The 14,101-nt window shown below is 35.6% G+C and overlaps 1 protein-coding gene across 2 annotated transcripts in view; it reads right to left on the reverse strand.

The window, feature by feature from the left end:
• GABA-B-R1 (gamma-aminobutyric acid type B receptor subunit 1) overlaps positions 1-6,831 on the reverse strand; it is a 178,083-nt gene extending 171,252 nt beyond the window's left edge. The window contains exon 1 of one of the 2 annotated variants that reach the window (XM_074086270.1): positions 6,466-6,831. Coding sequence is in view for 1 of the 2 variants with exons in the window: in XM_074086277.1 (XP_073942378.1) it covers positions 6,081-6,107 (27 nt within the window). In the remaining variant the exon portion in view is untranslated. Of the gene's footprint in view, positions 1-6,080; positions 6,157-6,465 lie in introns of those variants that run through there. The other variant, XM_074086277.1, reaches the window with a different exon arrangement.
• Positions 6,832-14,101: the final 7,270 nt, after the last annotated feature.

Here is a 14,101-nt window from a genome sequence, read left to right on the forward strand (position 1 = left end):
GGAATGCTGCCAGCCTTCTGGGCACAATGAACAGCGACGGTGACCTAGGAGGCATTTTTTATTTATAGATTAGGCTAGCTTATATATTTTTTGTACATAGTCATATTTTTAAATGTTTAATGTATAGTGTTTTATTGCTTATTGTTATAAATAAAAATATCTTTTCTACCTATTAGATGGGCAAAGGTATGCCATAATGTGTTTTTTTTTTCAAATATAACTATAGTTAATATCGATATAAATATCATGCTATTTTGTTACTAATAATAAATATGCCACGACGATCCGTCATGGCCACAAACTATAAAGAGAGCTGAAGTTGTCATGGCGGTTTGTTAACGGTTTGTGCTAGTGTCGCCTCCTGCGCAGAGCTTTGCCTAATATTCCCTATTTTTCCTGATTCCGTCTTTAGATCATCGAATTAATTTATTTGAACCAATTTCCAACACAATCGGTTCAGAGGAAATTGGCTGTGACAGAGTCGGACAGATAAAATATTATACACGCGAATGATTTTATAAGGGTTCCGTTTTCTTGAGGTACTCGGGATTAAAAACATTGGAAATATAAAAGCTTGTTAAAAAATATTACAGAAAGAATACACAGAACTGAAGCCGAAAATGCGCTTTCACTGATAACGTTATTTATTATTCAATGCTGCAGTGTGTCGGGATATTGGTTTGTTAGATTATTTGAGTAGCCCGCAGTTCCACATGGGCTATGCCGGGAGCTGTGCAGTATCCTGCCCGGTTGCAGCTAATCCGGGCTGAGCCAGAGCTCACACGAACTAGAGTTCGAGCGGCATTCCGCATCTCTTACCTACATCGGAATCGTTACACGATACCACTCACCATACGAATAATCTTTTACGCCTACTCTTGTACATAAAATAATATTTGGGTAAAAATTTGACTGATTTGAATTTGCTGACTCCAATAAATTAGGGATATAACCACAAAAGTAATAATAAAAACAAATGGGACGCGAGCTGAAAACGTGTGGCGTCTATGTTCAGTCACCAGCACCAATATCTGACACAACAAGTGTGCATAAATATCTGATACAATTCTATTTCTAGGAAGGACGTGTCAGATGTTTTTATAGGCTCCGCTGTGGCAGATATATGCTGGTGACTGTACTCGTATACCTACTACTTATTATGTATTACTATGTATGTGTACCTATTTATTTTTCCAGATGCAGTCTACAACGAAGTTAATTGCTCAAATAGAGGGTTATGGCGCAGATTATGATTCACAGATGAGTATTGCAATTTACAGAAACCTATGCAAAAAACGTGTGTGCATCAGAGGTGGCGAGGGTACTGGCCACGGTCTCGCAGCCTTGGGAGCCTTGCGCCTAGGAAGTTTTTTTTTGCTTTATTGAAAACCTGTCCACTTATGCCCAGTTTCCCTATAAGGTCTCACAGAATCATTTCCACATCAAATAGATCCCGCTGCACTACACTGGTAGGTACGAATTGATAGGAGAAGTAGCAAAAAAGTTGGGACATAGATTCTACGAGTAAATAGAAACACACGCAATAACACATGAAAGAATTCGTAAAGTGTTATTTTCTAAGCCATAAGATTATTTTTAACATCCGACGAAATAAAAAAAATAAAAATAAAATGTATGTAAAAGACACGAAAAAAAATTTTGTACCTAAGACTTTTTACCGTAGATGTAAAGTGGTGGTGTTTTTTTATTCTCGCCTAACCTTATAGTGAAGACTATCGTTAGGGTTGATCTTTTAAAATTATTACGTCGATTATTATAGACGATTTTTCAATAGATTAATTCGTTTGCGAAATATTCAACTTAGTGCAAATTTTTGTTTAAGTCGAGCGATGTCTCGTCCCCCCCCCCCCCCTGCCCTCTCCTCTAGACCTATCGATTTGAAAAAAAAAATCATGTCTGGAATAAATATTTCAAATTAACAGGGAAAACTACTACGGCCAAGTTTTCTCGAAAGGCTCGAAGTAAAAGTTAACAATTTGCGAAGGTAGCGGTATCTTAGTAGCTCGTGCTACGAGGCTACCATGCTACGAGCTACGATTTTTAACTACGAGTAAATCGTGCTACGAGTCCTACGTCGTAGAGGTATGGCCGTGTTTCTATTCAATATTGACATTATTTAAATTTAATTTGGTTTCCTTAAGGGATCTGGCTTAAATAATTTGTTTTAGTTTGAGTTCTTTTTTTTGTTTTACGTAGGTTTTTATTTAGGTACTTTTTTGGAAAATTGATAAGTTCCTTTCCTGTGCGAAAGCGATAAGCGATGCTCGGGACTAAATCATGAGCAACACCTGGTATCTTCCTGGTATACACTTTTACATGGATGAAACTTGGTGTTTAAATAGCTGAATGTTTAAAACATCACATCTAATATAAAAGTGAACCGCCAGACCGGGACAAAAAAACGAGACAGAGCAGGATGGCGCTCTACAGCACCATTTTGACACGTTTCTCCCAAACAACGCGTTATTTCTCTGGAATTTTAAAGCAATTCGATTCTTTGACCTCGGGAATCGCGAAAATCTTGAGAAAATATGATATTGAGTGTGCACATTTTGTATATTAAGCAAAATAAAATCACAAGTTAGAATTTCGAGCCAAAAACGAGCGATCTATTATCTATGCCAGTGTTGCCATTCAGGGAAAAAGAAATCTATTCATTATCCTGCATTGCAGCCTGTAAAGCTCTTTACCCATTCAGATTACGCTGGGCTTAGAGTCATGAAATTTGGTATGTAGATAGCTGGATGTCTGAAATAACACATAGGCTACTTTTATGCCAATATTCTTCTTTGTTCTTTACACAACACCTCAATGAAGATTACGATATAAATTTTGGGATTTCCCACAGGAATTTTGTAAAATCCCGGAATTTCAATTGTAACTACCAGATCGAATAGTTTACGCGTGCTAAGCCGCGGCTAAACTCTAGTTTTATATTCGTGATTTTTTTTTTAATAATTAAGTATTATTATTCCCCTTAATGGCGGCCTTAAAATAATTAAGTAAAGAATTATCTTTACAGACGAAGTCACTGACAGTGTCTGTGTACTAGCTGTCATATAAAATATAAAATAGTCATAAAAAATAACAAATGGTAAAATTTTGCAGTGCGGTCTACCAAATGCAGACAATAATAAATATTTAGTGGCGGAAACACTCATTGCGGGTTACCATCAGCAAGTGAGTTGGCCGCATGCGCGACCGCAAAATAAATAGATTTTTTTATTTTAGTGTATTGCCAGTGAAAAGTAAAACAATTTATACGTTCCAATCGGATAAATACGTATATCCTGTGGTCAACAAATTCAGGGGGCTACTACGAAATTCGAAAGTCGAGGTTGGTATCGTACCGTCCCTTTAATTCTCATATTAAATAATATTAGCGTCAGCGGGACGGCAAGATATGAAGTACAAATTTTGTACTTCGCAATATAGGGCATGTCTGGGGGCCGATTTTCGAAAACGCGCCCTCGAAAATCACATTTGAAAAATTATTTTTAATTTCTCACAGTCGGAGAGTAAGAAAATCATATCCAACACACGGAGCAAAACTACACTTTCCTCCCAAGTCTTGAAATAAATGAAAAAATAAGGCATTGGATGCCAATGCAACACATTCATATTCAGCCTAACGGTCTATACGTACGAGTAATACAATAGTTTTTTCTTACTTAATCTTTCGAATGTTACTTTCATTGTTCTCTTAAAGTTAACGGAAACCAAAAATAGCACGTTATGACTTTCATTGCGTTTAATATTAATAGACAAAACATAATGTTCTTGAAAAAAAAAGTACTTAATAAAAAAGCTTGTTAAATAGCAATGTGTAATCGAGTAATGGTGTACTGTACACAAACTAAATAGCCTAAGTCTGGCACAATTTATTAAAGTTGTAACTTACTGATATTACAAATAAACTATAGCACCTACTTAGTCTTATAAATGGTATTAGTGGTAATTAACTGGAATATGTTACTGCCGGGGTTGCTTCAGGCTTGAAATTACCGCGAATAATACTTCGCTCGTTAATTTTTTGTAACAAAAATAACATTGTGAATCATGTTATCCAGTTTTCGAATTGATGCCTGATGTAATAACGTCCGAGACAAAGGTTGTTTTCAAAATCATACCTAAAGTTTCAAAAGAAAAAAAATGAAATGGTGGCTCCTGACGAAATGAAAAATATTATTCTCATAAAAAATATTTACTTACCACACATTTCATAAACGATTTCAAACGGGAACAGTTCAGAAAGTAAAAGTCGCTCTGTTACATATTTGTAACTCGCAGGATTTTTTCAACTAAGTTAATTAGATAACTTTTTTAATAATTTCATATTTTTCCCATGAAAATTTCTTTTTTTATTTGTTTATTTTTACTTTTCTTGTTCAAATGAAAAGCGGTGTTTACCTCGGGAAAACACCAATATCGCACTCGAATTTTCGACTCGCGCCAAGATATCTCATGTGATATAATGTGCTTTTCTTCCCTCGTTGAACAATCTACTTTAATAACTACTAATAGGTCTAACTAAATGTTTAGTCTAATAATTTTGTGTCAATTCGAAACTAGAATTTTTATGTTAATCTTGTTAAACATGATGTTTAAATTTAAATAGAAGTAAGTATACATAACATTAATTTTTAATATTTTGGATTTTTTTCACCGTTCATTTTCGTTATCAGCAATCGTTTTGTATTTTTGGGTTCCGTACCTCAAATGGGTAGATACGTTTTGAAAGGGTACTTTTCGATGACATAGCATTCATTATGAATGGCAAGAATTAAGACCTCATAGTACATTCAAGGGCAAGGATATCGACACGGCCAAAGTTACAAAAATATGTATACACGACTTTATGCACTTAACATTAATGCAGTGTATACATATTTTTGCAACTATCGTGTTGATATCTTTGCCCTTGACTGTACTATACAAGTACAGAAAAAAAAATTGGCCATTAAAGAAAGAAAGATAGAAAGAAAGAAAAACATTTACTCGTGACATTTACAAAGCAGAGAAAAAGAAACAAGGAAATTACCGAATGTTTATATATCAATATTTTGTTTTTCTAAGAATTACAAGAAATACAATGTTATTGTTCCTTGTCCTTAAATCAATTAGCATCATGAAGTCTTTCTAATATAGGTACATGAAGCAAAATTATGGTTATGAGACAATAGTGTGTTGTGTGACCTAAGACAAATAAAAACTAATGTTAATGTTGGCTTCCATTAAATATTACTTCTCTCCCAACCACGTATGGTTGGGTTGAAAAAATATACTTACTTACTTAACAATTTATCCTGTATTTGAAACGCTATACCTAAGTCAATTGGTGTATTTCACTGTTTTCTGTTTCAATACAGATATGTCGTACCAAAAAATTACGTGTAGAAAGTAAGTACCTACCTTAATTATTTTTTGTACATTTGTCTGCTTTTCTTTACTTATTCTATAGAAAGAAAGTGAAAGGTAGGTAGTGAATATTTTTGATACTCTATCTCTACACAGCAGGAGCCTAATTCCAGCAAATAAGGTCAGGTATGTCACACATCCTGTCTTCGTTAAATTAATGAAAATAACGTCGTTCCTTGTTAAAATGTCTGTTAAATGAATTTGTTTTCGGATATATTTTCTTTCATTTCATGTTTTATTTTAAAACATTTGTTAAGCAATATCTTGTTTCATTGGTACAAAAATGCTCTGGCACTAGATTTTATAAAGATTTTAAGGGGATTTCTCAACCCACGAATGTATAACTAAGATAATAAATAACGTACTTTTAAATTACGGCGTCTGGTTAACTATGGGTTATGTAATGAATTACTAGAAATATTACTAAAACAACAAAACATATGCTAATCTAATCCGCATACTGTTTTACAGGGGTTTGTGTTTCTCTTATGACTACCTAATCATTTTCAACAATGTTCTCGTAAGTCATAGAATTACCAAAACGGTTAAGCCATATATTTTACCTACTAATGTATACTTCTAATCTTTACAAAACCTAGCCTTTATTTTAAAACGAAAGGCTCTTATGTAGATACACTTACCTTTGGCTTACGTAGGTGATTATCCATTACGCCTGCGCCGAAAAGGTTCTAAGCCCAAGAAACCACGAAAATCTTTTATGAAACGTGCTCCCGTTGACCCGACGAGTGCTAACTGACTGACGCCACGTGCGCCTGCCGCAGACTGGAGGTAGCTCAACCTCTGATCTGTCATTTAATTCTAAATGACGGCCAAATTGTACGAACAACCTCGGATTACACCCATGGCATAATTTTATGTTGATTATGGCGCTAATTATTGAATATTCTATAGGAAGATAGCTAAGAACTGGGATATCTAACTGTAGGTTAGTAAAAAATATATATTTTCCGATACTTCTGTGAATCATATTCGCTAATAACTATACTAGATATATCTATTTCGTACCTTTATTTTGCCTCGGAAGCCATAGTTTCTGCTGAAGAATGTCCCAATAATATCGATTCACAAAGAATATACCATGCCTTCTGTCCTCGAGGGCAAGAAGCTCCTCTCACTCTACGCACACATACGACACAACACGTCAAGCGAGGATATGAAATTGTTTTCCCGCCACTACAGTACTTTGGCAAAAGTTCTACCACGAGCAGGTAAAGTTCTACAAACTTGGATATAGGAGTCAGTAATCAGTACAATAAGTTTAATCGGTATTTCTTTTACAGTTTTGTAATTAAGATATGATCAGAAGGCAGACTAAAAGTTTCTAATTATCGTTGACGTAGAGGAGGAACATGCGACAACCTGGCGCGTGTGCTCGGGCCGACTAACAGAATTTCCTGCAGCTCCCGGCGCAAGCCTTCACCCCCCGTAATCGAGCACTTGCGCAAAGATCTTGTAAGGTTTTAGAGATACCAAAACCACGTGCCACAGTGCAGTTACGCCCTTTTGGATCTACACCCGCAAGCAACACCGAAATTACTGACGTTAGACGTGCAAAAAAATACATCGACCCTGGTCAAGCCTCGATTAGTCCAAAATTCTCTGAGCTGTTATTGATCTGGTAAAATGTGGGAAAGAGACAGCAACAGTTTTTCTGGAAAATTCTCTACGGATATAAGATCTTCGTGCGACAAGAAAGGCATACTATTGCTTTCTCATATTCGCCAGACCTGCAGCTCGCTTCGTACAGTACTAAACGCTACCTTATCTGTGACATCAAACTTTTGGCCAATAGCATTTGTAAATAACTTCACAGTTAACCCGGTATTAGTCAGGATTTCAGTAAAGGGAGGATTGTCTTACGTCACCCACTTTCACAGCTCTACAACGCATGCGTCAACTCTCCTACCGATAGCCAACGCAGGTCTATTTCCCATATGTTTTGTATGGTAAGCAGAGCTCTGAATAGAAAGTAATTTTGTGTTATTGCCCGCGAATCCTAAATGCCAATAGAACTTTTTTTATTAGGTAGGTATATCGCTTTATTCAGCACCCAAAACTATCTAAAGAAAACGGTCAAGTGCGTGCTGGATTCAGATCTGCTTTAAGCCAAAGTAGGAGCTTGAATAAGTGTACCCACGTAAGCGCAAGGGCACTACCTACCTTTTCTCGATTATAGTTAACAAAAATAGTGACATTTGCAAAAAGTACGTGGCACAACTAGAACCCACCATAATACAAATTTAAATTATGTTGAGGTGCCCACCTTTAGTTTTAGGGTTCCGTAGTAAACAGGGAACCCTTATAGTTTCGCCATGTCTGTCCGTCTGTCTGTCTGTCTGTCTGTCGGCGGGTAAGCCCAGAGACCGGTAGTATTAGAAAGCTTTAATTTGGCATGAATAGGTATACCTATCAGTCACGCCGACAGTGGTACAATAAAAAAAAACATTTTTTTAGGGTAGTGACGTAAAGTGAGGGTGGTTTTTTTTCTCGACTAAACCTATAGCGTGGGGTATCGTGAAATCCAGAATAAACAGTAGGATATTTTTATCCCGAAAAAAATTGCCGTTCCCGAGGGATGACGGGTTATTCCCATCTGTTACCACCAATTTTTACCAGTGGTAACAGCTGGGATTTTTTTTCCCATCTTTTACCGCTAAAGTACTCAGTGGCAACAACTGGGAAAAAAATCACAGTAGTTACCACCATACTTAAGTGTTAACAGATAGGAAATATATTCGGGATGAGATAAAATAACTCCATTAATATTGAATAGAACAGAACCTTTTTTAATATGTTAATAATAAACTGCTGAAAATTAAAATGAATGTGGTGGTAACTAATTGTTTTTTTTCCATCTCAAACCCACTAAAGAAATTGGTGGTAACTACAGTCTGTTCAATATAGGAATAGAAAGAAGGAAAATAGGCTCTTTATAGTGCACGCTTTAGAAAGTCATTTAATAAATTGCATTTTTTTAGTATACGTATCTAAACTTAATTCTAACTAAAATATCGAAGAAGTCAATATTAGAGTTTGCATTATTCATTACCTAACTGTTGCCTGCGACATCGTTCACGTAGAGTTTGTTTATTGCTATCCCGAGGGAATTATTCAATTTTCCGGGATAAAAACTATTCTGTCCTTCCTCGGGACTTGTACTATCTGTATACCGAATTTTACCTAACTTGGTTCAGCGGTTAAGACGTGAAGAGGTAGGTAACAAACAAACATACAGACTTGTAAACTTTTGCAATTATAATTAACATTAGTACTTTGCTATTTTTTATATCATAATTTAGAAACAATAAATAAAACTTTATTTTGTTCAAAACAGAAACGTTTTCCTATAAAATACTTGAAAATTATATATTCTGTACATTATTTACAGTTTTTAATCGCCAGTTTGTATCAAAATGTGATGACCTTTAGTCATACGAATAGTAAACTTTTCACAACTCATGAACTTCATAGCAGGAACTACGAGTAGAATATTTTTGAACAGGGAATGATAGCGGATCAGTCCACGAAACAGTTATTAGATAAATTATGTATCAATATGAATCGAATATTATGTAGCAAATTACGTATTAATATTGTTTTATTTTGTAAGTACATTACGTATTAATCTACTTACAAAGTAAACTAAATTATAACTTCATCTTGTTACTTCTTTATTTCATCATCATCATTATTACTTCACAAAAAAGGTTTAAAACCCCCTCCTCTGTGGCCTTCTAGAGTCCAATGTTATCCTGAACGGACTATACTGGGAAAAAATCCCAGTTGTTACCACCAATTAGTTTAGTGGTAACAGGTGGGAATTTTTATTCTCATTAGTTACCAGTGGTAGCAGGTGGGAAAAAGTTACCATTGATATCAAATTGGTGGTAACAGGTGGGAATAACCCGGGATGACCAAAAGTTTGTTTTGTATACTAACCGCTGACATAGGCCTCCCGCATTTGTAGGATATCCTAAGAAAATAATTAAAAATATGTAAGTATCCTGTTTTTAAAATAAGTTATAAGGTGTATAGTATGTATGCGTGCCCTGAGCGCTTTTTGACTTAGTTACGCCCCGGCTCAACCAAGGTCAAGACATCTGACTCCGTTTAGTGCTAGCGATTGCGAGCGAACGTAGAGCGAACGGACCCAGCTAATTTGCGTCGTCGAGCGCAGCCAAGTAATAGAAATACAAGTTGTTTTCGAGGGTCATTACGAATCGTCTCGAGCGCAGGTTCAATGATTTCCAGCCTCCCGAACAAGCTGTATTCCGCAAAGGCTTTAGCAGCTCCTCCAGATTATACAAAAGACCAAAGAGTATAATCGGCCACTATGTTTAGCGTTTGAGGACTATGAAAAAGCCTTCGATTCAATCGAGACCTGGCCTAGCCTAACCCCAATTGCGAAAGTGTAGGTACCTTTTGGGAAAGTGTACACTTTAGAAATGTGCACTTGTTGATACAGTGCAACTATTGAATAATTGCCCCGATTGGGAAAGTGTATCTTTTGTGAGTGTACATTTAGCGAAAAGTGCACTTTTAGACAGTGTACGTTTTGGGAAAGTGAGTTTTTCGGGCCTGACCCATTTTCTCACACAAACTTAAATGTCCCACATTATGTATCCGATTCCATGGGATTTTTTGAAAACTCCTTTCAAACTGCGGATAAATATCAGCTGATAACCTGTTCACTAAATTTCCCATCTATGTATCACGCTCAAGGAATAAGATACAAGATGCATGGTAACACGTAAGCACGTAGGTATAAAATGCGAGTCGATGCGAGCCCCAAATCGTTTGACATTTACTCCGCAAACGACAAAGAAAAATGTATATCTTTTTTCATAGTACTTTCGTGACCATTATAATTAAGTGTTGAAAGGAAGTGATACGTATGAATATTAATGCGCTATTATACGATTAGGAATAATTAATGACCAGAGTAAAATAATTTTCTATTATTTCGTAGTATATTAAATAATTATCTGTGCAATAATACAGATGTTGATGTGGCTATCGTTTTTTGTCTCACTAGATGGCGCACTGTTGCGTGAGTTTTTTAAGTATGGCTTTCAAATTCTGTTATTGGGTAAGGCCGCGAATTTTGACCAATTTGGTCGTTTCAAATTTGGAACGCTGATAAAAAAAAACTGACAACATCTAGAGGTTTAATTTTTTTTTTATTATATTACACGATATAAACTCTCAAGGTCGCATATGAGATTATTGATTTAAACCCTTTTAAAAAAATAATAAAAATATATTTTCCGTCCAAAACGTAACGAAAATTGACTATTTTTTTTGACCACGGGTACTTAATACCTTATTATTTTCATGCTATTTAACTTCTTATGATCATGATTTTGTTTAAACAACATTTAAGATATAACGATAGTCCTACCGATTGCGGAATCATGATAGTCAAATAATTTTCATGTTTTATATTTATTTCTTTTCACGTGCCAAAATACCACGTTTTCGTTACGAATACTTTGGTGACGCTTTATTAAGCTAGCTTTAACGCCAATTTTGGTAGAAATTTGTTTTTGTACACTGGCAACTAATACTCTAATAGGGCAACATCGATGAGATAAATAAATCTCATTAGTTTGTTGACAAACAGCCATCAAAAGTGACGCGGAGATTTTTTTTCGAAAAAACGTCGAAAGTGCCTGTTCGATTTTAAGGGTAAGTAGTGATTATTTTTAACTGGTTGTTTTTTCATACGATAGGGTAATCTTTTCCATGCAAGTGGCATGTATTATTATGTTCAAAATGTCGTTATTTCACCATGATAAACGATTTTTTGTATAAAATACGTTACACTTTCGTTACGATTACGTTACATTTTTACAAAATGCTACGTATTTTTTTACATAACGTAACGAAAAAATGTGGTAAAGGGAAGTTCATACAGAAAATTTTTAACTTACACCAGTTTATTATTAGGTTTCCAATGACTGCACGCACAGTAAGTTAGTTAGATGGATATTTTGAAGTTAAATCGGATCGGCACAAGAGAATTATGGCGAGTTCTGTGTTCACGTCCTGCTTACATGCATAGCTTATTTAAAGTGAGAGACAAACGGAGAGATTCACTTGCCTACTTAGTTCATTTGTTACCTAAACTTAATAATCATAATAATTTATTTCCAAAAACATCTTTTTACATTGTCCACTTAACTAAGACACTACTTCCTAAATTGGTAAAACCTGTGATTTAGGGTTTTGGCCATTTTTTGAGGTATTTAATAGCTTGTACAGTCGAAGTCACAAGCATGCTCACAACCAGGTGGTAGGACCTTGTGCAAGGTCCGCCCGGATTGCTACCACCATCTTCCTCGCTAATTCTGCCGTGAAGCAGCAGTGCTTGCACTGTTGTGTTTCGGCGTGGAGAGTAAGACAGCCGGTGAAATTACTGGCAAGTGAGGTATCCCATCTTAGGCCTCTAGGTTGGCAACGCGTCTGCAATACCCCTGGCGTTGCAGATTTTTATGGGCGGCGGTGATATCTTACGCATTTGCTCGTTTGCCATCCAGTCGAATAAAAAAAACCACTTATCCAAATTCGTTATGCTTATAAATGTGCACCTTATTTTCAGTGTTATAGAGGCATGTAAAGAGACACTTTTGGAAAGATTTTCGTCAACTAGAGGGTACTTCTACTTCCACATTCTCATGTTTAGCTCTATAGATCTCATATAGGACAGGTTTAGGATCAGTATCGTCAGAAAGTTGCTTTTTTAGAAAAATATGGCTCTGTCCGTTGGAGCGTTAGAAAGTTTTAGTAAAAATAAAAACTTCACTTTATTATATGAATGTATTTTTTTTTTCATAAATACGTTATCTAATGAGAATATTTACCAGTATGATCTAGGCTTTATAAAAATTTACGTTACGTTTTATGGTAACGACACGTATTTTTTTTATGTTATTTCTATGTCACATTGGTTAAAATTCGCGGCCTTACCCTATTACGGACGTAAAAACAAAGTTTAGATTAAAATCATATTTAATACAACTTAAAACCGTACCATAAAAATATCGAGCATGCCAGTGTTGCATAGTCCCCGTTTTGTTCGGAAAAAAGGGAAGACAAAGGTTTCCGAAAGACAAAACTGTCTCAAAACACAGACATTCATTGCCCCGGAACGCATATTTGCCATAAGTAATTTCAGATATTGCAAAATATTCACAAAATTATTCTAATTATAAATAAACCCGCGTGGCTCACCCAAAAACTATGAGATTTGACATTTCGGAGAACTCACGCTACACTAGCGCCTCTAGTGGCGAATTCAAACGCGATAGCCCTCATTGGAGGACAATTTTGCTAGTGTTTAGTAGGTTTTGTCGTTGTACGGTAAAAAAAATGTAGGAAACGAAATATGAGAGGTAATGCGGTGGATGCACGGTGACAGCGCGAAGGAAGGAATTTTTAGTCCACATGATTACTTAATAATTACAGTTATTTTATTACATGTGAGGGTAAAAAATTCAGTCACCTGAGATTTAATCAAGATTAGCTAAATTCACGCCAATGAAATGGCTTTTATTGCTATTCAATCCACTAGGCAATTTTATGCTTAATCTTTTGATATACAGTTTAACTATAGTACTAATACATTTTTTTTTGATAAATTACTTTTTTTTGACTTATGCCAAATTTTCGGTGAGCACCCGTAAGAGGCTCTGCCGCTTGAGAGAATTCGCTAAAAATGGCGGATGCCAACCGAAGGGTTAATGTTTGCTTAGTTCCCCAAAAGATGGCACTGTTCAATGTGTGGCAGTTAATTTATTGTCGTTTAATATTGTTAAATCAATTATGATTCAATTAAATTTGTTTATATTCGTACCCCCTTTTTCTAAACTTAAAATTTGGCAAAATCCTTTTTCAGTGACGTATTTATGTAAACTTATCTAGCAACGTACCTTTTAATTTCAGTGCCATCTGTTAGTTTAGCCGGGTACCTACTCGAAGTCGTTGAAAAGTCTGCACATCCTTCCTAAGAAGAGTCATAAGATTCAGGCGCAATCAAACTAATCTCAATCGAGTGTAGTGGCTACCCCTCCTTTCAAGGGTTGAATTTTTATAGCCTATAACCTAGCCGGGGATTTTCTCGACAGATTAGTAAAGTTTGCATCAAAAACAAAATCCTTTCAGCCGTTCTCACGTGATGCGCGGTCAAATAAAAGATAAACAGATAAACAGACAAACAGAAAAAAAATCTAAAAACTGTTGGAACGTGTTCTTTCATCGATTCTAAGTAGGTATCCCTAGCCAACTTTTTTTCGAATATCTTCCATGTACAGATTTTCGACCCTATTCAGCTTTATTATATGTAACTATATAGATTTAATACGAGAGCGAGAGGGACTGTACGATACGATCTTCGATTGTTGAACTTTGGAACTGCCAACAAAAGCTTCAACTAATACCGCACACATGTGCATTGGACACACACTTTGAAATCTTGGCGCTTATTGGGTCATTAGCTTCAAGTTAGCTTCTGTTCTTGTTCTGTTCGAAAAAAGATAGAAAACAGGTAAGAACCGACAGCATTAAATCAACCTTATATGACAAGAATGTCAAGTTAGTTCCGCTACTTACCAATAGATGTCTAATATTATAAAATAGTAGC

The sequence above is a fragment of the Choristoneura fumiferana genome, chromosome Z (genome assembly GCF_025370935.1).
Source record: "Choristoneura fumiferana chromosome Z, NRCan_CFum_1, whole genome shotgun sequence".
NCBI lineage: Eukaryota > Metazoa > Arthropoda > Insecta > Lepidoptera > Tortricidae > Choristoneura > Choristoneura fumiferana.